This window comes from Delphinapterus leucas, chromosome 9 (assembly GCF_059928025.1).
Source record: "Delphinapterus leucas isolate spDelLeu-1000000601 "Yukka" chromosome 9, BTC_Dleu_Yukka2, whole genome shotgun sequence".
In the NCBI taxonomy this organism is placed as follows: Eukaryota; Metazoa; Chordata; class Mammalia; order Artiodactyla; family Monodontidae; genus Delphinapterus; species Delphinapterus leucas.
In genome coordinates this window covers 88,035,041-88,057,405 of record NC_143137.1, presented here as the reverse complement: position 1 = coordinate 88,057,405, position 22,365 = coordinate 88,035,041, and the positions used below count along the sequence as shown (strand labels likewise).

The following is a 22,365-nucleotide window of genomic DNA, read 5'->3' as shown; positions in this document are numbered from 1 at the left end:
TTCATATTCCAGTGAAGGAAACAGATGAAGTTTAAGATTGAGTGCAGTAAGTTCAACAAGGGAAATGTTTGCAATGACTGAGGGAGCACAGAAAACAGTTAACTACTATCTGGGGAATGGAGAGAGTTATCTAAGATGGACAGAATGCTAGACAATAATAAGGATGAAACAAGATAAACTGTGTGTGCTAGGCACTTAGCAATCCATAGTACTGGTGTGGAGTTAAAAGCAGGATCCTGAATATTATACATAATATACATGTTAGGATGTAATTTTAGAGTCAAGGAGAACATTAAACTGTCAAATGTTTATTAGAGGGAGTTGGAATGGGGAAGAAGTTTTGAACAGTCCTGTGTTATCTTAACTATAAAGGCCAATAAAGAGCTGCCTTTTTGGAAAACAAAAAAGCAAAAAATGCATGTTTTACTTGGATCTTGTCTAAGGAAGTTTAGGCTGAAATGCAAAAAGGGTAGGTTTTGACCGTGGACCCAGTTAATGTCCAAAGAAACGTGAACATTCTTTCCTCCATACGTGCTTGTGGGGAGTTGGGCCACAATCTCAGAGAAGGTACTTTTTAAAGTACAGTTGACCATTGAACAATACAAGTTTGAACTGCCCAGGTCCATCTATACAGATTTTTTTCAATAAATACTTACTACAGTACTATATCATCCGCAGTTAGTCGAATCCACAGATGTGGAACTGCAGATACAAAGGGCTGACTATAAAGTTATACTTGGATTTTCAACTGGACAGAGTTGGCGCCCCTAACCCCTGCATTGTTCAAGGGCCAACTGTATACGAAAATTAAAAGTTTAGATTGAATTTCTACTGTGTGGGTGTGGTAAAAATACTTGCAGTTGCTGTCATTGGTACATTAACCTATGAATTAACCACAGTTCAAGAAAATGTGATTGTACATGCATTAGGGACAGAAAACTACTCAAAGTACTTAACTGAGGCGAATAATATCAGCGGAAGGCAGCATAGAACGCAACCAGTCTTAGCGAATTACGTATGATCAGCTAACCAGATTCCCACATGTAAACCCAGATTTTAAAAACAAGTCTACTGCTGCTATGGAGAACTATATGGGGGTTGGTCAAAAATTTAAAAATGTAATTACCATATGACACAGCAGTTCCCCTCTGGGTATATACTCCCCGCCAAAGCGCAGGTGCGACCGCCTGAGAGCTCATGGAGTGAAAGGACCACGGTGAGCTCCAGCCTCGCAGGTTGCAAGGCCAAAGGGTGCAAGCAAGAGGCTTCCCGGCGGCCACTGAGCAGGGGTGGGAGGGAGTGGGCGGGACCTCCTCCACAGGTTGGTGGGCGGGGGCGGAGGAGGCGTGGCCGGCGGCGGAGGGCGTGCTCCGCCCCGGGGTGGGGCCAGCCGGGAGCGGCGCGTCGTTGCGCCGCACGTGTGCGAGGCCAGCCGCTGTGAGTCTGCCTGAGCGCGGCGGGGTCCAGGTGCTCACCGAGCTCGCTGCTTATGCCTGGCCGCCCTTGCGGCTGGTTCTTACGAGTGGCCCTTGCCGCCGCCGCCCTCCTGCGCCCGGAGCAGCGCGCCTGCCTCCTTGTCGACCGGTCCGCGCCGCGCGCGCGCTCTCAGGCCCCGGGTAAGTGCGCGACCTCCCCACAGCCGCCCGGGCTCTTCGGCCAGCCCTCGGCCCTGCCACGCGGCCCAAAACCCCGCCCGGAGGGGTAGCGTAGACTGGGAAGGCGTCCCGGCCGTGGTCTGAGCCCGCGGCGCGCCCGAGGCGCCTCCATTACGGATCGTGCCTGCGGGAGCGTGGGCCCGGCTGGTTCTGCGGTTCGGCGGTGCCAGCCCCGCCCCCAGCTCTCCCGGCGGGTCCTCGCAGGCGCCGCACCCTCCCTCCTCCCCGCGGCGCTGTTAGCCCGAGGATCTCAGTCCCACTCCTCCCTTTCTTTGCCCCTGAGGCTCCCTAAACTCTTCTTCCTCCCGGAAGAGAAAACCCGCCTTTATCCCGAAGCCCTTTATAGCTTCCGTGCACCTATGAGCCAGGCTTGTACCGGGTCCAGCCCACGTGCTTTCGTTCTCTTATTTATCTGTCATTACTAACAGCGAACCTACTACGTGCCAAGCAGGCACTCAGGTGACTGCTTGTTTTGTATACGTCTCCCAGTGTAGGAGCAAACCGGAGTTTTTCTCGGTCAGTGTTTAATGAGTGGATGGAGGAGGTGCTGCTGGGCGTGTTGACCCATCCGCACGGAGTCGTTACCGCCAACCCTGCACCGAGAGGTTTGACAGTACACCCTCATTGCCTGGGTATTAGCGCCTGCCAAGAAATAGGGTTTGGAGAGTTTAGTCTTTCAAATATTTGGTTCCGTTGTCCGACCACTTTTTTTTTTCATTCCGAAAATATAGGGTTACTAAGGACTTTTGTTTCAAGTCTCTAATCTGTGAAGCCGGCATGCCCCCCATCACCTTGGCAATCGTTGCCTTGCACCTCCTTGCCTTGGCAATCGAGGCACCTGCCCCAAATCAGACTGTACACTCATACTGGATAGGCAGTGATGTTGTTCAAATCATTAGGCAAAGTAGCCAACAGTTCGTGTGTATTAATTTATAACTCCTTTTGAACGTATCTTTTGATCGATAGAAGCTGGTGCAGTAGAGCTGTTAATGAAACGTGGCTTCTGGCCCCAAGTAGGAGAGAGAAATAACAGTCCAGCTGGTCTGTTGAATGAGTTTGCTCCTGGCTCAGATTCTTTACAGGCACTGTACCTGCTGCCCGAACACACACATCTTTTCATGTCTAGTTCTTCCTTCAAGTCTTTGCTCACAAGGCACTTCGTTAGAGAGACTTCACTAAAGAGCACCCCTCGTACTCTCACTGTCGTTACTCTGCTTGACTTGTAGCTCTTATGCGTGCATGTTCTGAGATTGTTTTATTTTATTCTCTGATATGTAAGCTTAATGGGAGTAGGAAATTTTCCTCTTTTCCCCAGTGCCTGGAACAGTGCCAGACACATAAGAGGAGATTAATAAATATTTGTGAAATGAATGAATCTAAGGGACTTAATGACTTCACATATTAGAGTGTGGTATGTGCGCTGCCCTGAAGAGAGTGCTCTTTATTGTGAAAGCTGGAGGGATTCTTGATGGTTTGCAGAGGACGGAGGATAGATGCATTTAAAAAGTGGAAGTTGTGGAGGGTTTTGAAGTACAGATAAGATTATTATGGCTCTTCTTTAGATGTTCATTTTGCAGGAAGTAATGTTAAGGGACTGTCAGTCTTGTATTAAAATTTTGAAAATGCTAAACTTTATTTTTGTTGTGGATTGTAGAGAAAGCTTATTGGTGAATCTAATGTCTTAATGAAAAAGACTTTTAAATACTGTTAAAATTGTAATATTTCTAATCCCATTTGGCTCGTTCAGAGTGTAAAAGAAATAAAACCTATTACTTTAGTATTCCCTCTAAAGAATTGTGTAGGACTTTGAGTTCATGGGTAAGTATCATTAAATTTCATTCTCTTCCCAGTTGTAGCATCAAGTTTCTGGTCGATAAAGATTTTAGTTGACATTTGAGAAGCTCTCATTAGTATCATGGATAGTGTTTTTGTACAGCATTATGTTTCTTAAAATTTTTTTTTAAATTTTAGTACCATTTAGAAAACTCATAAAGCTGGTCCCTTTACTCCCCATCCCCCCCCCCTTTTTTTTTAAAGCCGGTCACTTTTTACAGCTTTGAGGTAGAAGGCTTGAATATGTATATTTAGATTATCCTGAATGCAAAGCTCATTTCCTTAGGGAAATCAAATGGGGGCGGTCAGGGTTGTTTTATTTTTCTGGTTGAATTCTTCTTGGCCTCTTGGATGTTCACATGATTCATTCTCTCTCTCTCTCATTTAAAAATTATATTTCATTTCAGTCTTTTCTTTTGTGTAGTTTCTGCTTAAGAAAACAACACTGATTTGAGTTCTGCCTCCCTTAGCACAGACGTTTGCATACCTGTTCTAGCAAATATGTTCTCGGCTTCTAGGCCCACAGACAGAACTTAGCAAAATTTATATTGAGTGATTTATAATCACTTGTGCTATATATACTTAATAATCTCTGTGTTAGGGCCGTTGGCTAAAACAGATGGAAAGTATACTTTTGTTTAATGAGCTTGTCTTTACAACTAAATGTAACAAGAAAAAGAGATCAGGCAAGTGTCCACAAGTATCAAGAAAAGGACTGCCAAAAGATACTAAAGGTCTGTTTATTTGGTGCTCTTGGCAGTGCTTTGAGGGTCTCTTAAAATTAAATGGTATCTGAAGGAGAAAGCCATGTTTAATCATTAGCCCAGAGAACAAAAGAAGCATAAGAAGCTTTGGTTTTCCCCAGACTCAGCAATACAGTTCTGCAGTGGAAACCATCCATAATAAATATTAATGACCAACAGTTGAATAGCAGCAGCTAGTACAGACCTTTGACCAAGTCATCATTTTCAGCTTTAAAGAGAAAGGAACTGATACTTAAGAGAGGTGACCCACGTGGTAAATGGCAAAACCTAGATCAGGCTCCAAGTCATATGCCCAAACTGCCAAGCAAGAGTTGAAACCAGTGGTTGATACTTCAGATCCATGATCTGCTAGTATTCTCATTCCAGGTATGTTAGGTGTAACAATGCTGTCCTAAACCTTCTAGAATTTCATTCACATAGGGGAGAGTGAGGAGATGGGGTGATGTCCATATTTTGGCTTAGGTGACTGGTAGTTTGTTGCTAAAATTCCTTGAGTAAGAGGTGCAATTTAAAAGAAGTGCAGGGCTTCCCTGGTGGTGCAGTGGTTAAGAATCTGCCTGCCAATTCAGGGGACACAGGTTCGATCCCTGGTCTGGGAAGATCCCACATGCCGCAGAGCAACTAAGCCCTGTGCCGCAACTACTGAGCCTGCACTCTAGAGCCCGTGAGCCACAACTACCGAAGCCCACGCGCCTAGATCCCGTGCTCTGAAACGAGAAGCCACTGCAATGAGAAGCCCGCGCACCGCAACGAAGAGTAACCCCTGCCCCATGCAACTAAGGAAAGCCCGCGTGCAGCAACAGAGACCCAGTACAGCCCCAAAAAATTAATTAATTAATTTAAAAAATAAATAATAGAAGTGCATTTGTGGTGGGAAATGATGAGATCACTTTGGGGCATGTTGAATTTGATGTTTGATTCTACCTCTTACCAGAATGTGTTACCTAGAGCAAGATACTCTGTTTTTTAGTGGCTAAGATGGGAATATTAATGACGCCTAAGTCACAGGGTTGAAGCAAGGCTTGATTGAGCTCCCTGTACACTATCATTGTTTAGCGGTCGTTATGATTGCCTTGGACCCCTCCCCTGAGTAAATCAGGGAGTTGGAGATGCGTCTTGGCTGGAAAACTTGGGAATGAGAAGGGAACAGGACTGGGGAAGCCCAAATTTAAGCAGCATGTTGAGCAGGAGGGGAAAAGAGCACCCGAGAAGCAGGACAAAAGCACGGAGTAGAAGCCAGATCTTCCACCAGAATGTAAGCTCCACGCTGGCGGGGCGTTTATTTGATTTGCTAGGGTGTCGCATGCAGTACCTGGAATAACGCCTGGTACAGGTGTGCGCAGTGAGTATTTGCTGAGGGGATGGAGTGCAGGGACGAGGAGTGAGTGACTGTTAAAAGGAGTCTGGAATTCCCTTCAGAGGGGTGCAGTTGCAGGAGAATGGTTATAATAAGGGGTCTTGTGAATGTGCTGGAAGGAGGTGTGTCTGTCCCAGGATCCCTGTTTTCTTTGTGAGTGGCACACAGGACTTGGAGAAGACCCTGCTGACCAGGGATGGCCAGGCAGTATGGAGGGCTGTCACAAGAGGAAGTCCCCTCACCTGGTGATGTTTTCTCCAGCGGCAGCCAGGAACACAGATGGAGACAGTAGGATTGGTACTTGGTTGAGGTTTAGCAAGGATCGTGCAGCTGGGCTAGTGAGCAGGAGTGTTGAGTGTGGCTTAGGAGTTAAGAGCTGTTGAGGTTTGGGGCGCTTGAAGAAATGAAGATGGAAGGGGTGGTATCTTGGGACTGCAGGTCTCTGTGTTTGAAGAACAGGTGATGGGAGAGAGGGAGCAGTAGAGCTGGACAGAGTGGTGGCTTGATGAGAATAGAATAATTAGTATACCTTTTTATACCTTGAACTCTTATTTTTATTATAAAAAATTTCAAACATGCAAAGTAGAGAGAATGATGTGATGACATCCCCATATTCTCATCACCCATTGTTGTTTCAACAATTATCAACTCATGGCCAGCCTTGTTTTAAATCTATACCCCACTGCACTTTCATTCATCACTGGTAAACTATTCTGAAATGAAGTCCAGACTTCATATCTTTTCAACCATAAAGATTTCATCCTGTATCTCTAAAACAAAGATTCTACTTTTAAGTGTAACCACAATGATATTATTATACCTTAAAAAGTTGACCATGTTATCTTTTAATGAAGATACTTTTTTTTGTTTGTTTTCTAATTAATTAATTAATTTTATTTATTTTTGGCTGCATTGGGTCTCCGTTGCTGTGTGTGGGCTTTCTCTAGTTGTGGAGAGCGGGGGCTACTCTTTGTTGCGGTGCGTGGGCTTCTCATTCTGGTGGCTTCTCTTGTTGCAGAGCACAGGCTCTAGAGCGCAGGCTCAGTAGTGGTGGCTCACGGGCTTAGTTGCTCCGCGGCATGTGGGATCTTCCCAGACCAGGGCTCGAACCCGTGTCCCCTGCATTGGCAGGCGGATTCTTAACCACTGTGCCACCAGGGAAGCCCCATGCTATCTCAATGTCGTCAAATATCCTTACTGTTTCAGTATACCTGATTGTTTCATAAATACCTTTTTAAACAGTTGATTTGTTTAAACCTGGATTCAAAGAAGGATCCACCCATTGCATTTCTTTGTAGGTTTATCTGTACGTTACCCTTTCCTGTTTTTTGTCTTGCTGTTTATTAGTTGAAGGACTGTCCTGGTCCTTGTTGAGTTTCGCACATTCACACTTTTGCTAATTGCTTCTGCGTGGTGGTGTTTAACATCTTCTGTCCGTGTATGCCATCTAAACTAGTAGTTAGACATAGGGTTTCAATCAGTAAGAACTTCATAGATAACAGCGTGTCCTTTCAGCGGCCTGCAGTGCCTGGTTGTCTATTTTTTGTGATGTTAGTGGCCATGGATGTCATTGCCCAGGTCCAGTATTTCATTAGGGAATTGCTACTTAGTAGGTCTTTGATACCTGTAGATGGGGAACAGTTTCGGCACCTGTTTCAAGAATTCTTCAAAATATCTATTGATGCTTATTATACATCTCTGGATTCTCTGGCAGGCACAAAAGAATTACTGTCCTCAAAGAATCTGCAGACCTCTTGAGGGAGAACAGGGGACTGGCATTTATCTAGTCCCTACTGTGGCCAGCCACTCTGTGTTTGTCATCTTATTTAATCTTCACCACAGTCCTGTGAAGCACGTATCATTCCCGTTTTACAGCTGAAGAACAGAGGCTTGGAGAGATTAAGTAATTTACTCAGACCAGTTACACAGCTAGAAAGTAGTGAGGGAAAGCATGGTATCTGGCTGCCCACATGGGTAGTGCAGATGAAGGGAGGTAAAATGGGAAGACATGGACTTAACAGAGGGGAAGGCATGGGAGTCAGGGCTCGTGGTCTTCAGATGAGTCTCAAAAGACAAGGGAGCCCAGGGCTGAGACAGGTGTGGAGGACCTCCCACAAGAGAGAGCCCGTGAATGGTCAGGCTGGGAGTGGGCACCTGTGCGGGCTGGGCCTCGGTCGTCGGAGGCCTGTGTGGAAGATAGTGGCATATGGTGCTGGATGATGGATGGTGCCGAAGCAGAAGGTTGGAGCAGAGGAAGTAACTGGTGTTTCCATCCAGGCTTATGGCCATCACGTTGTTGAGAGGGAGGCTGATGAGTTCTCTGCGTCCTGGGTAGGAGGTAGACGTCCTGCAGACCGTGAAGTCTGAGCCCAGCTGCGGATGTGGCTGTTACTGGCCGTGCTCTCCTCTTCTCACCTCAAGAAGGGTATCGGGATCTGCTGGTAGATCCTGTCATGCCAGCTCGGAACGTTGTGAGGGTTTTTTGTTTTCGTTTTTTTCTAGAGCTGTGTGTGTCTTTAGTGGCCAGCAGGCTGCTTGAGGGGGATGAACCGGGAGGCGCGGGTGGCCCCAGTGCTGGATTGTAGGTGACTGAGAACTCGCCTAGGTAGTGGTCCATCATCCCAGGCTGATTTCTACCTGGCTGAAGGTCTTGCCATTGTAGATGCCCACCATGCTGCCCACCATCTCGGGCAGGATGATCACGCTGCACAGGTGCTTCTTCACCACCTGGGGCTTCTCTGTGGGCGGCACCGCCTTCTTGGCCTCGTGCAGGCACTAATGCAGTGACGCTGCTCCCTCCGAAGCCCGCGGATCCGCATCAGCTGCTCACAGGACATGTCCAGCCCCTGGTTGAGGTCCACACCGCCACTGGGGCGTCGGGAAGCCATTGTGGGTTTGGGGTGAGAATATGTGTGACACAGTGTAATAAGTGGCCATGGAATGTACCCCAGGTGCCAGCAACACCGCAGGACTGTACGTGTGCTTATATCTCTCCTACCCACCATGCCTCTTCCTAGGGTCCCCGTGTCAGGAAGAGCTCCCCTTATCCTCTCAGTTCCCCGAGACAGAAAACCTGAGTCATCCTGTAGCATTTCCTCTTTCCTCTCACATTTACCACCCAGTCCTGTCCGCACCACCTCTTAAGTGTCCCTGAATCCACCCCTCCTTTCTGTCACCTTTGCCTCAGCCTTAGATCAGGTTGTACTGATTGCTTACCTCAGTTGCCGTCTTACCTAATCTCCCAGCCTAACCCCGGTTTTTCTCTTTGAAGGGATACCGCGAAATCTCTCTGACTTATGCATCAGATGACGATTTGTTTTTTCGGATGTAATCTCCTCAGTTCAGCTTGGTGTGGCTTCCGCCAGCTCCCCAGCTTTAAGTGTAGGTTCTCTGCATGTGTGTTTTACCCTCGTGATGCATGGTGAGCTCAGTGGGGTTCCTCCCGCGCTCCATGCTCTCCCGTGCCTCTGCACATGCTGTACCACCTTCCTACCGCTTTTTGCACATCCTCTCTCTTACTCGTTCCCCAAAGCTTGACTCGGGTGTTCACATCTAGTCTTCCATTAGGAAGAGGTCTTCTCAGACCCCCTCACGCCAATGCCCCCTGAGGTCTTCTGTGTGTTCCCATGTCTCAGGGAAGCCCTGGGCCCTGCCTGCCTCCGTCACTGGTGTGCAGGCTCTGAGGACAGTTTCGTTGATATAAAGTGAGAATGAAACACCATCAGCATCTCATAAACTAGCATTCTCTTTTACTATACCTTGCTTAGAACACATAAAGAGTAAGTGCTTTCTTACTTGGATTAGAGATAATTTTGTATAACTAGTTGTAGTCTACTTCAGTTCCTGTTTCTTGGTTTCTTCCATTGTCTTTTTTTTTTGTCTTTCAAAGGAAATTGTTTTTACTGACATTTTTCTCTACTCCCCCCTCTTCTTTTTTTTTTTGTAGCCTTCCACTTTTCACTTTTCTTTCCATTCTTGACTTTTGACAATGAGGCAAGATCAAATACGGATTCTTTTTTTTGTGGGTTTTTTTTTTTTTTGCGGTACGTGGGCCTCTCACTGTTGTGGCCTCTCCCACTGCGGAGCACAGGCTCCGGACGCGCAGGCCCAGCGGCCATGGCTCACGGGCCTAGCCGCTCCGCGGCACGTGGGATCTTCCCGGACCGGGGCACGAACCCGTGTCCCCTGCATTGGCAGGCGGACTCTCAACCACTGCGCCACCAGGGAAGCCCCGGATTCTTAAAATTTAGTTCATCGTTATTATTCTACTGTAGATGCCTCTGTAGGTGGGCTTCTTATTAACCAAGCCTTGGAGAACTAGAATATTCTGCTCATTTATGTTCTTTATGTTTACCAAGTTCGTATGTTAATTTTAGCATTTCCCTATATAGGTAATATAGGAAGAAGCTTTATCCTTATTTCAACAAGAGCATCAAATAAGATCAAATTAGACAGGCACTTGCGGTCTTAGATAAGTGTGTGCTCCATACTAGGAAGTGCATATGGTTTCCTAGACTTTTGCTTGGTACATTGTGTATGGGCCAGTTAAATGATAATCTGTATTTTTTAAATTGTGGCAAAATACACATCATTTTAACCATTTTTAAGTGTGCAGTTCATTAGTGTTAAGTACATACACATGTACTTTTATTCAGAAGTCATCTTCTGAATAAAAATGGAACCAATATGTAGAGCTCTTTTTCATCTTGCAATACTGAAACTCTATACTCATTAAAGAACTCCCCATTCTCCTTGCTTTTTAAAAAAATATGACATGGGGCTTCTCTGGTGGCGCAGTGGTTGGGAGTCCACCTGCCGATGCAGGGGACTCGGGTTTGTGCCCTGGTCCGTGAGAATCCCACATGCCGCGGAGAGGCTGTGCCCGTGGGCCGTGGCCGCTGAGCCTGCGCATCTGGAGCCTGTGCTCCTCAACGGGAGAGGCCACAGCAGTGAGAGGCCCGCGTACCGCAAAAAAAATAATAATAATAAAAAAATAAAAATGACATGGTATCAGTCATATTAGTAAATGACTCATGTTAGTAAATTTATTTATATACTTTTAACTTAATCAGCTTTTCTAAACGATAACAATATACGTGAAACAAAACTCAGGTGCTGCAACTGTGGTATTCAGTAAACACAAGTCTCCCTGCTCTCCGCAGCCACCTACACCCTCTCCTAGAAGCAACTACCTTTCCCGGTTTCTTTTCACATTGTTTCTACATGTTGTTCAGTTTATGTACCTAGATGTCATTGTTCTTAATTTTTTGTTAATGTAAAAGCACTGAGATGAGCATCCTTACAGTTAAAACTTTAAGCACTTTCTTAATTATTTTCTTAGGATAATCCCTGAAAGTAGTATTTCTGGGTCAAGAGGCATCCATATTTTTAAGGCTTTTGCTGTCAAATTCCCTGCAGAAATATTTTGCCATTTTTCTATGCCACTAAAAGTATATTTGGGAGAATTATTTTCATAAATGATATTTAGGACCTTAGGAACAAAGTTAAATGTGCCTCTATTTGCTGAAACCCAATTCTTTATTGAAGTGATTATTACTGCCTGCTCTTTCTTGCTTCTAAAAGGTTCTCTTAAATGTTTTCTTGGAACCTTGACAATGGAGATGACAGATATGACGGGTGTGTCATTGAAACGGGGGTCCGTTGCCGTGGAAGATAATGACAGTGTGGCCCCAGGTGAGGCAAAGAGACAGAAGGTCTCAGAATGCTGTCCGACCAAAGGTCAAGACGGGCTAGAGAACAACTCTCTACCCAGCGGTGAAACGGTGCCTGGGCCACCCGAAACGGCCGGAGAGGGTAAAAAGAATTCTGACCCCCAGTTGGAGGAGGAGGGGGAGGAAGATGGCCTTTCAGAGGAGGGGGAGGAGGAGGAAGAGGCAGAGAGCTTCGCCAGCATGATGAAGCACGGGCTCACCGAGCTGGATGTGGGCATCACCAAGTTCGTGAGTTCTCACCAAGGATTCTCAGGAATCTTAAAAGAAAGGTATGTTTCGTTTATGTCAGGTTGTTTTAGTTATATTAGTTCTTTTCTCTAGAAAGAAATCAGCAGTCCTTTTTTCCATTTCCATTTAGCTTTCTGTCCCCAAGGATTGTTCACACTGATGGTCAATAAGGAATAGGATGAAGGAAAGCTGCCTGGACGAGTAAACGAAACTATCTGAAGATAAAATGACTAAATAACAATTTCCCTGTGGCATCCCCTGTCAATATGTGAATGGGTGCTGTTTATTTCCTTAGAATATATTACTTTAAATGGTTTCAAGTTTTCCCTTGAATTGATCTTGAAATCTTAAACTCTTTCACCTGAATGGGCCACATCTGCAGGAGAAAGAAGGTGGTCTTTGGAGCCAGGTGGATCTGGGTGTGAATCCAGTTCAGCCACTTCATAGTTACTTAACTCCTGTGAGCTTCAGTATCCTTGTCCAAAATTGGATCATAATTCTACCTGAGGGTTGTTGAGAGTATTTTAAATAATGTCTGTAAAGTATTTAGCATAAAGGTAAGCTTCCGGGTGGTTCACAGTAGATACACAGGCTTCTGATTTGATTAAATTTACTGTGTTTTGTGATTTACTTTAGAATGGACTGTATAATCATAGGGCAACATTAATAAGCTTTGATTTAGGCATTTTTCTGGAAGACTATTCTAGAATTTCAGAGGGTCTTTTCTGTACATTCTGATACCAAGCCAAGGTGTGGCTTAGAATTCATTGTGAAACCAGAAAACAATAACTCCGTGACTTTGCACTGAAGGTTTTTATTTTTAATCCCTGTTTTGCACAATGATAAGGCTTACTGTTGAGAAACTTTCTCCTAAAATTAATAGGCAGCAAAATGTTAATGCTGAGAGTTTGCGTTTTCTTTTCCTCAGATATTCTGACTTCGTTGTTCACGAAATAGGAAAAAATGGACAGATCAGCCATTTGAGTGACTTGTCTGTCCCAGTAGATGAAGAGGTAAGAGCAGCTCTCTAGCAGAAGTCACCTTCTGAATAAAAATAGCCTTTCCTGGAGATCATAGAAATATAGAGCTTTGACAGCCTCGAATTCTGTGTGTGACTCACTGGGAGTTCTCATGGTTATTTTAAAGGATCCTTCAGAAGATGTATTTACGGTTTTAACAGCTGAAGAAAAGCAGCGTTTAGAAGAGCTCCAGCTTTTTAAAAATAAGGAAACCAGTGTTGCCATCGAGGTAAGTAGCACAAAAACATATGAAAAGGTTTTTTAGGGTTTTATTTTATTTTTTTTAATTTTATTTTTTTATTTATTTTGGCTGCACCGGTTCTTAGTTGCGGCATGCGGGATCTGTAGTTGCCGAGTGTGGACTTCTTAGTTGTGGCATGTGGACTTGTAGTTACGGCATGCATGCAGGATCTACTTCCCTGGCCAGGGGTCGAACTCTGACCCCCTACATTGGGAGTGCGGAATGTTACCCACTGGGCCACCAGGGAAGTCCCCAGGGTTTGAATTGCTTTTGTTGGGTGGATGTTAATAAATGTCTTTTGGAAGAATTACAGTAGTTAACAAAAGGATGGCTTTGCCCTTTTTGATCTAAAAGTGCATTGCACTAAAAATATTTTTATCAGTGGCAGATAACGAGTATCCAGATAAGCTATGGCCCCCCCCCAAAAAAAAGGTTATGTTTCTGCTTAAAAAATTTTTTATGTGACCACAAATCAACAAAGAAATCTGTTGTTTAGAACTGCAAAGTGACCATTATATCACACAGTGTCTGCTGCAAAGGACTGGCGCAGCCTGACAATGGTCCTGATAGGGAAGCCCTGGCTCCAAAGGCCTTGTGGTCTCAAATTGGACTCTGGGAGGGGGAGGAATTGGGGGAAGGAGGTAAGGGAGTGTTGCTTTGCTCATCTTGAGTCTACTTCTGCTATTCAAGAAAAAGAGAGCTCAGCTACTAAATAGAACAGTAAATGCCTTTTAAAAAGCTTTTTGTTATGAAAATTTTATTCTCGATTAGTGCTGTCCAGTGGAATTGTGGTGGATTCTTTTTGTTTTGTTGTTTGTTTGTTTTGTTTTGTTTTTTTGGCTGTGCCCTGTGGCATGTGGGACCTTAGTTTCCTGACCAGGGATCGAAGCTGCGCCCCCTGCATTGGAAGTGCAGAGTCTCAACCACTGGATGGCCAGGGAAGTGCCCTGTCCAGTGGAACTGTGATGCGAGCTATGTTTTTAATTTTAAATCTTCAAAAAAAATGTAAAAGTAAAAACAGGCAAATAATTTTGACAGTATATTTTATTTACCCAAAATATTTCAATATGTAATCAATATTTTAAAAATTACTAATGACATGTTTTACTTTCTTTTTTTCCTACTAAGTCTTCAGAATCCAGTGGTATTTTATACTGGTAGCACATCTCTATTCAGACTAGCCACATTTCAAGTGCTCAGTTGCCACGTGTGGCTAGTGATGACCATACGGAACAGAGCAGCTCTAGGTGATCTCTGTAGCAAAGCAAATATGTTACAAGATTTTAAGAATCTTGAAGCACAAGATTATTAGAATATAAAGTTTATTAAATTCATTTTGTCCTATATTTTGGCGACTTGCTGGATTTGGGGTTGTTTGAAATTTCTCCTTCCATTGCTCCCAGGTAAAAAGAGTTTACTGTAACTTTTCAGAATTTATTATTTGCCTCCAACCCTCATCTCCTCGTCTACCCACCAAAATTTCCCAAAAATATGTACTGTTAAAATTTTAGGGATCTTTAATTTACTGAATTTACTCATAGACAAAATGTCCAGCAATGCCAAGGAGAAAATTCCTAAGAATTGGTTTTGAGAGCAGTCTAGGAGGATGATCCACGCTTCCGTTGCTTGTGCAACGCAGATACATATCTTAGCCCCACAATACACTTTTCCGACAGAGATGGCAAGATTTACTGTCCCTTAAAAATTATAGTTATGCCATCTACTGAAAGGTTTTACATTAAAGAGTATTAACCATGGACAAGTGTCCTCATCTAAAAAATAGGAGGATGGACTTTCTGAATTTTTGAGGTCTGAATATGTATTCATTCATACACACTAATTATGATTCCAGCTCATTGCTTTCAGTGAATTCTAGATGTAGACTCACTTTTTTGGTGGAGGTGTGTGTGGGGGGCATGCTGCGCTGTGCTGCTTGTGGGATCTTAGTTCCCCCACCAGGGATTGAACCCAGGCCCCCAGCAGTGGGAGCACTGTATCCTAACCACTGGACCTCCAGGGAATTCCCTGGCTCACTTTTTGATATGAAAATGTCACTTATCTATAATTATAGTGTACTTTTCTTTTACATTTTTAATTTTGCTAGAATATTGTTAGGTTTAGCTAGTAGTAGTTACATCTTCTTAGCTTGCAGGTTGCAGTCCATCAGTGGGTCATGAAATCAATTTAGTGTAGCTTAACCAACATTTTTTTTTTTTAATTGAAGTATAGTTGATTTAAAGTGTTGTGTTAGTTTCTGGTGTACAGCAGAGTGATTCAGTTTACATATATATATATTTTTTTTTCTTTTTTCATAATCTTTTCCATTAGGGTTTATTACAAGATATTGAATATATTGATAGTTCCCTGTGCTATATAGTAGGACCTTGTTGTTTATGTACTTTATATATGGTAGTTTGTATCTGTTAATCCCAAACTCCTAATTTATTCCTCCCCCTATCCCCTTTCTCCTTTGGTCACCGTAAGTTTGTTCTCTACGTCTGTGAGTCTGTTTCTATTTTGTAAATAAGTTCTTTATTTGTATCATATTTTAGACTGCACATATCACATATTATATGGTATTTGTCTTTCTCTGTCTGACTTACTTCACTTAGTATGATAATCCCTAGGTCCATGCATGTTACTGCAAATGGTATTATTTCCTTCTTTTTTATGGCTCAGTAATATTACCTTGTATATATTATATGTACCACATCGTCTTTATCCATTCATCTGTCGATGGACATTATGGTTGTTTCCATGTCTTTGCTATTGCGAATAGTGCTGTTGTGAACATTAGGGTGCATGTATCTTTTCAAATTTTAGTTTTGTCTGAATATATGCCCAGGAGTGGGATTGCTAGATCATATGGCAATTCTATTTTTAGTTTTTTGAGGAACCTTCAGACTGTTTTCCATAGTGGCTTCACCAATTTACATTCCCACCAACAGTGTCGAAGTGTTCCCTTTCCTTCACACCCTCTCCAGCATTTGTTATTTGTAGACTTTTTAATGATGGCCATTCTGACCCGTGTGAGGTGGTACCTCATTGTGGTTTTGATTTGCATTTCTCTAGTAATTAACATTGTTGAGCATCTTTTCATATGCCTATTGGCCATCTGTATTACCTTCTTTGGAGAAATGTCTGTTTAGGTCTTCTGCCCACTTTTTGACTAGGTTGTTTGGGGGTTTTTTTTGATGTTGAGCTATATGAGCTGTTTGTGTATTTTGGAAATTAATCCGTTGTTAGTCACATCATTTGCATATATTTTCTCCCAGGTGGTAAGTTGTTTTTTCATTTTTCTTTTCTTTGCTGTGCAAAAGCTTACAAGTTTGATCAGATCCTATTTGTTTATTTTTGCTTTTATATGTATTGGCGTGGGAGACTGAGCTAAGAAAACATTGCTACGATTTATGTCAGAGAATGTTTTGCCTATGTTCTCTTCTAGCTTTATGGTGTCAAGTCTTATATTTAAGTCTTTAAGCCATTTTGAGTTTATTTTTGGGTATGGTGTGAGGGAGTGTTCTAACTTTGTTGATTTACATGTGGCTCTCCAGCTTTACCAACACCACTTGCTGAAGAGACTTTTTCCCATTGTATATTCTTGCCCCTTTGTCAAAGATTAATCAGCCATAGGTGTGTGGGTTTATTTCTGGGCTCTCTATTCTGTTCCATTCATCCATGCGTCTGTTTTTGTGCCAGTACCACACTGTTTTACTGTAGCTTTGTAATATTGTTTGAAGTCTGGGGGGGTTATGCCTCCAGCTTTGTTCTTCCTCCTCGGAATTCCTTTGGAAATTTTGCGTCTTATATGGTTCCATATAAATTTTAGGATTATTTGTTCTAGGACTGTGAAAAATGTCATGGGTAATTTGATAGGGGTCACATTAAATCTATAGATTGCTTTGGGTAGTATGGCCATTTTTAACAATATTAATTCTTCCAATCCAAGAACATGGGGTATCTTTCCATTTCTTTGAATCATCTTCAGTTTCCTTTATCAGTGTTTTATAGTTCTCAGCATGTAAGGCTTTTACCTTGTTGGTCAGGTTTATTCCTCAGTGTTGTTTTTTTTTTCACTGCACTGTGCAGCTTGTAGGATCTAAGTTCCCTGACCGGGAATTGAACCTGGGACCATGGCAGTGAAAGTGCTGAGTCCTAACTACTGGACTGCCAGGGAATTCCCAGTTTTGGGGTTTTTTTTTTTTTTTTTTGATGCGATTTTTCAAAGGATTGTCTTTTTGCTTTCCCATTCTGATATTTCATTGTTAGTGTAAAGAAATGCAACTGATTTCTGTATGTTAATCTTGTATCCTGCTACCTTGCTGAATTCATTTATCAGTTCTAGTAGTTTTTGTGTGGAGTCTTTAGGGTTGTCTGTATATAAAATCATGTCATCTGCATATAATGACAGTTTTACCCCTTCCCTTCCAATTTCGATACCTTTTATCTCTTTTTCTTGTCTGATTGTTATGGCTAGGATTTCCAATACTATGTTGGATAGAAGTGGTGAGAGTGGGCATCCTTATTGCAGATTTTAGTGGGTAGGCTTTCAGCTTTTCACTTTTGAGTATTAGGTTGGCTGTGGGTTTGTCATAAATAGCTTTTATTATGTTGAGTTTTGTTCCCTCTATACCCACTTTGATAAGAGTTTTCATCATGAATGGATGTTGAATTTTTTTTTTTTGGCTGTACGCGGGCCTCTCACTGTTGTGGCTTCTCCCGTTGTGGAGCACAGGCTCCGGACGCACAGGCTCCGGACGCACAGGCTCAGTGGCCATGGCTCACGGGCCTAGCAGCTCCACGGCATGTGGGATCTTCCCAGACCGGGGCACGAACCCGCGTCCCCTGCATCGGCAGGCGGACCCTCAACCACTGCGCCACCAGGGAAGCCCTGGATATTGAATTTTATCAAATGCTTTTTCTGCATCTATTGAGATGATCATGTGATTTTTGTTTTTTCTTTTGTTGATGTCACATGGAATTTTTTTTTTTGGTTGCGTCATGTGGCATGTGGAATCTTAGTTCCCCAATTAGGGATCGACCTGTGTCCCCTGCAATGGAAAGTCCCTCACATTGATTTATTTGCGTAGGTTGAACGATCCTTGTGACCCTGGGATGAATCCAACTTGATCATGGTATATAATCTTTTTTATTTGTTGTTGGATTCAGTTTGCTAATATTTTGTTAAGAATTTTTGCATCAAAGATATTATTTTTTTTGATAGTGACTATGTCTGGTTTTGGTATGGGGTGATGGTGGCTTCACAGAATGACTTTGGGAGTGTTCCCTCCTCCTCAGTCTTTTGGAACAGGTTGAGAAGGATCGGTATAAGTTGTTCTTTGTATGTTTGGTAGAATTCCCCAGTGAAGCCATCTGGTCCTGGACCTTTGTTTGCAGGGAGTTTTTTAATTACAGATTCTATTTCACTTCTAGTGATTGGTCTGTTCAAATTATCTATTTCTTCTTGATTCAGTTTTGGTGGGGTGGCCAGAGGTTTGTCGATTTTTGTTTACCCTTTTAAAGAACCAGCTCTTGTTCACCAACATTTTTAAAATGTAATAAAATAGAAAGTAACAGTGCATTGCACATCGTAAGGATAAATACTGTTCTGTAAATTTCTGTTAGATTTTTTAATAAGGAGCAGACACATACATATTGCTGGCTATTGATTCCAAGTATGAAATGTATTTCTCAGTGTAAGACATGCTCAGAAATTGAAAAACAGTTGTGTAACTAATAAGTTTACATTTTCTTGGTGTAGATTTTTCTTTTTTGTGAACAGATGTACTAGAATGTCATCATAAAGTTACTCAGTATAGAACAGGATTCATTGGAGGCAGTAGTAGACTTGACTATCCGGGGAAATGAGTTTCTGACATCCCCAAAGACCCAGCTTACCTGCTTTTCCATCTGTGAGCCCTGAGGTATTCATTGTTCAGCCGAGTCCCTAAGGGGGAGCGTCTGTGCTGGGTGGCTCTGGAGTCAGACAGCCTGAATTTCAAACCTGGCTCTTCCACCCTACAACTATATAATCTTAGACACATTCCTTAACTCCTCTCAGCCTCGCTTTCCTCATCTCTTAAGTAGATATACTGGTGGCATGATAGGGAGCTGATTGGGATTAAGTAAGACAGTGATTGTGAAGTGATTGGTACAGTGCCTGGCGGCTGTACAAGGTCAATAAATGGGCTGTTTTTTCTTTTTTTTTGGCTGCTTTGGGTCTTCGCTGCTGTGTGCAGGCTTTCTCTCCTTGTGGCTAGCAGGGGCTACTCTGTGTTGTGGTTTATGGGCTTCTCGTTGCGGTGGCTTCTGATCTTGGAGCACAGGATCTAGGTACGCGGGCTTCAGTAGTTGTGGCTCTTTGGCTCTAGGGTGCAGCCTCAGTAATTGTGGCGCACGGGCTTAGTTGCTCCACGGCATGTGGGATCTTCCTGGACCAGGGGTCGAATCTGTGTCCCCTGCATTGGCACGTGGATTCTTAACCACTGCGCCACCAGGGAAGTCCCAAATGGGCCCTTAGGATTTGCAGTATTGTGAAGCTCTAAAAGATTTCTGATAGGAAAGTAACCTGAATGTCCATTGAAAGATGAATGGGTAAAGATGTGGTACATATGTACGATGGAATATTACTCAGCATAAAAAAGAATGAAATAATGCCATTTGCAGCAACATGGATGGACCTAGATATGATTATACTAAATGAAGTAAGACAGTGAAAGACATACAATGTGGTATCATTTATATGTGGAGTCTAAAATATGATAGAAATGAACTTATTTACAAAATAGAAGCAGACTCACAGACATGGAGAACAAACTTATGGTTACCAAAGGGGAAAGGGGGGAGGGAGGATAAATTAGGAATTTGGGATTAAAAGATACACGCTACTGTATATAAAATAGATAAACAACAAGGACCTACTGTATAGCACAGGGAATTATGTTCAATATCTTGTAATAAACCATAATGGAAAAGAATCTGAAAAAGAATATATATATATATGTATAACTGAATCACTTTGCTGTACACCTGAAACATTGTAAATCAACTATACTTCAATTTAAAAAAATAATTGAAAAAAAGACTTTTGAAATCATACCCCTGTACTTTGGTTACGTCACATCATTTTTAAGATGAGTAGTGTTTTTACTAATTCCTTAGTATTATTTCCTTATTTAATGTTTGTCAAATTAGTAGTATCATTATCTGTGTTTTTAATAGGTTATTGAGGACACCAAAGAGAAAAGAACCATCATCCATCAAGCGATTAAATCTCTGTTTCCAGGATTAGAAACAAAAACAGAAGATAGAGAGGGGAAGAAATATATTGTAGCCTATCATGCAGCTGGAAAAAAGGCTCTGGCAAGTAAGTATGCTAGTGACTCGGCATTTCTTCCGTCTCCTCCTTCTCTCTGACTGTTCATGTTCAAGGGTCATTTTGCGGTTGTTCAGAGGATATTGATCATGTCATTCCTTCAAAGAAGGCGAATAATATCATTTCAGATGCCAGAGCAATCCTGCAGACTGTGTCTGGTAAGGGGACAGTAGGTCTTATATGTGAGTACGGATTTGCTGAAATGATAGTGGTGCCTGAGAGAGAGTCTTAGGAATTTGACATGTTCCCTGAAGAGCAGAGCAGGCTGAGTGGCAATTCAAGAAGAAAACGGAAGGAATATTGCTCATTCTGTGCTCTTAATGGAGGTAAGGAAGCTGTCAGATGAACAGAAACTGCTGTCACCTATCCCAGTGGCATATTCTGCAAAGTCCCTCTATTGAAAGTGCTGCTGCTTTCCAAACGTGAGTACCTTCTTCACTACACATAAAAACGTGGGATATATAGAACCACCCCTTCGCCCAAGCCCATCTTTCACTGAGTAGCATTCATTGGAAATGGGTGTGTTGTCAGTGCATCCTGTTGATATTTATGTTCTGTTTTCTCCAGCCATGAAGATTTCTATTTGCACATAACCTTAAGAAAAATTGGGTAATTTTTCTTCTTTTACCTGTCAAATCAGCAGATAAAATTTTAATGAGAATTACAGAAGGAAAAATTGTTTCCTCACCTTCTCCCCTACCATCGATGACACCTGTTAGTGAAGAGTTATTTCTAGGTATATTTGTTGGAGTAAAACTCGATGATTGTTATATAACAAAAGAGCATTCAAGCCATCAGTGCTTTGTCAGTTTTCTCTTAGGTTAATGCTGTGAGTGGATGAAGCCTTTAATTGTCTCTAACTATGGTTCTAATGAAAGGAGAGGGTGTGAGAAAAATGGGAGCAGAAATAAGGTTTAGCTGTGCCTGAGAAAGTCATGTCATCAAATCAGTAAGTCTGGTTAGTGACATAGTGAGAAACCTTGAGCTGTGGGGCGGAGAGGATGGAGGCCGGATGTCACTTCTCAGCGGATACCAGAAAGGGCAGTGAGATGATGTGTTCTGGGACTGCTTGAGGGCACAAGTTTTTTTTTTTTGGTTGTTGTTTTTTAATTAACTTTGTTAATTTATTTAAATAAAAATACACAAAAAATTATAATTCCAGCATATAATTCATGAAAAATTATATATTAAATATCCTGTGTTATTGATGTTAAACCTTTCAAATTCAGTGTATACTTATATTTATGACAATGTCAATTTGGACCAATCACATTTCAAGGGATTAGTACCCACATGTGGGTTGTACCTGCTATATTAGACAACACAGTCCTAGGCCCCAGCATAGGTCTGAGTTGGAATTCAATACTTCTTTTTGTACCTTATTTGATAAGAGAAATTTTGCTAATTATTTTTATTTTTATCGTGACCTATAATGATGGAGGGCACAAATGGTTAATCATTTCTCAATCCACAGTCTAACGGCTTGGGTACTAGATGTTTCTTTGATGTCTGAGTCACAGAATAAAATATAACCTTGACAGCTTTTCTGCAGCCAGGGTTGTCCAGGCGAATTAAGCCCAGTGGGAAATGATGTGAATGGCTGTTTTTTTCTATTCTTCCACAATTGGCATGTAGCTGGTAACTCATCTAGCTGTGGAGGAGAGAAGGTGACTTCCTACACAAAGCAGATGCCTTGGTGCATTCAGTCTTCATTCTCTTGAGGAGCCCAGGTTGAGAAGGGCTGCTAGGGAGGTGTTCTTTATAGAGATGTAGTCCTCGTTGGTCAGCTACCCTCTTGCAAAGGCAAGAGGAGGCAGGGTCTCATTCTGACGACTGGTCACGAGGAAGCAGATTGGAAAAGGCAATTTTTTTTTTTCTATTTTCTTGACTGGTTACTTCTTGGAAATGATTGTTCTATCTTAGAGGATGACCTAAGCATTTTTGTGATGTTGGCATTTGCAGGCCAAGGTGGCCAGTACAGTTGCCCGCTCAAGTGAGTGGTTCCATATCTCTCGTGTTCTGTCTTTATCTGCATTTTCTGTGCTTATTCCACACCCACCTTTCTTTTTTTTCCAAATAAAAAATTTCCCTGTTTTCCAAGGGAGGTGCTGAGCTCTGTGTGACATGAACACCGCTGCCCCCCACCCATTTCCCTTCTCAC

At 42.6% G+C, this 22,365-nt stretch overlaps 1 protein-coding gene across 2 annotated transcripts in view; it reads left to right on the top strand.

Moving 5' to 3' along the window:
* The first annotated feature begins 1,372 nt into the window (after positions 1–1,372).
* PUS7 (pseudouridine synthase 7) overlaps positions 1,373–22,365 on the top strand; it is a 57,483-nt gene continuing 36,490 nt past the window's right edge. For both annotated transcript variants that reach the window (XR_016394376.1, XM_022554417.2), the window contains exons 1-5: positions 1,373–1,616; positions 11,193–11,610; positions 12,498–12,582; positions 12,716–12,817; positions 20,051–20,195. Coding sequence is in view for 1 of the 2 variants with exons in the window: in XM_022554417.2 (XP_022410125.1) it covers positions 1,490–1,616; positions 11,193–11,610; positions 12,498–12,582; positions 12,716–12,817; positions 20,051–20,195 (877 nt within the window). In the remaining variant the exon portion in view is untranslated. The remainder of the gene's footprint in view (positions 1,617–11,192; positions 11,611–12,497; positions 12,583–12,715; positions 12,818–20,050; positions 20,196–22,365) is intronic.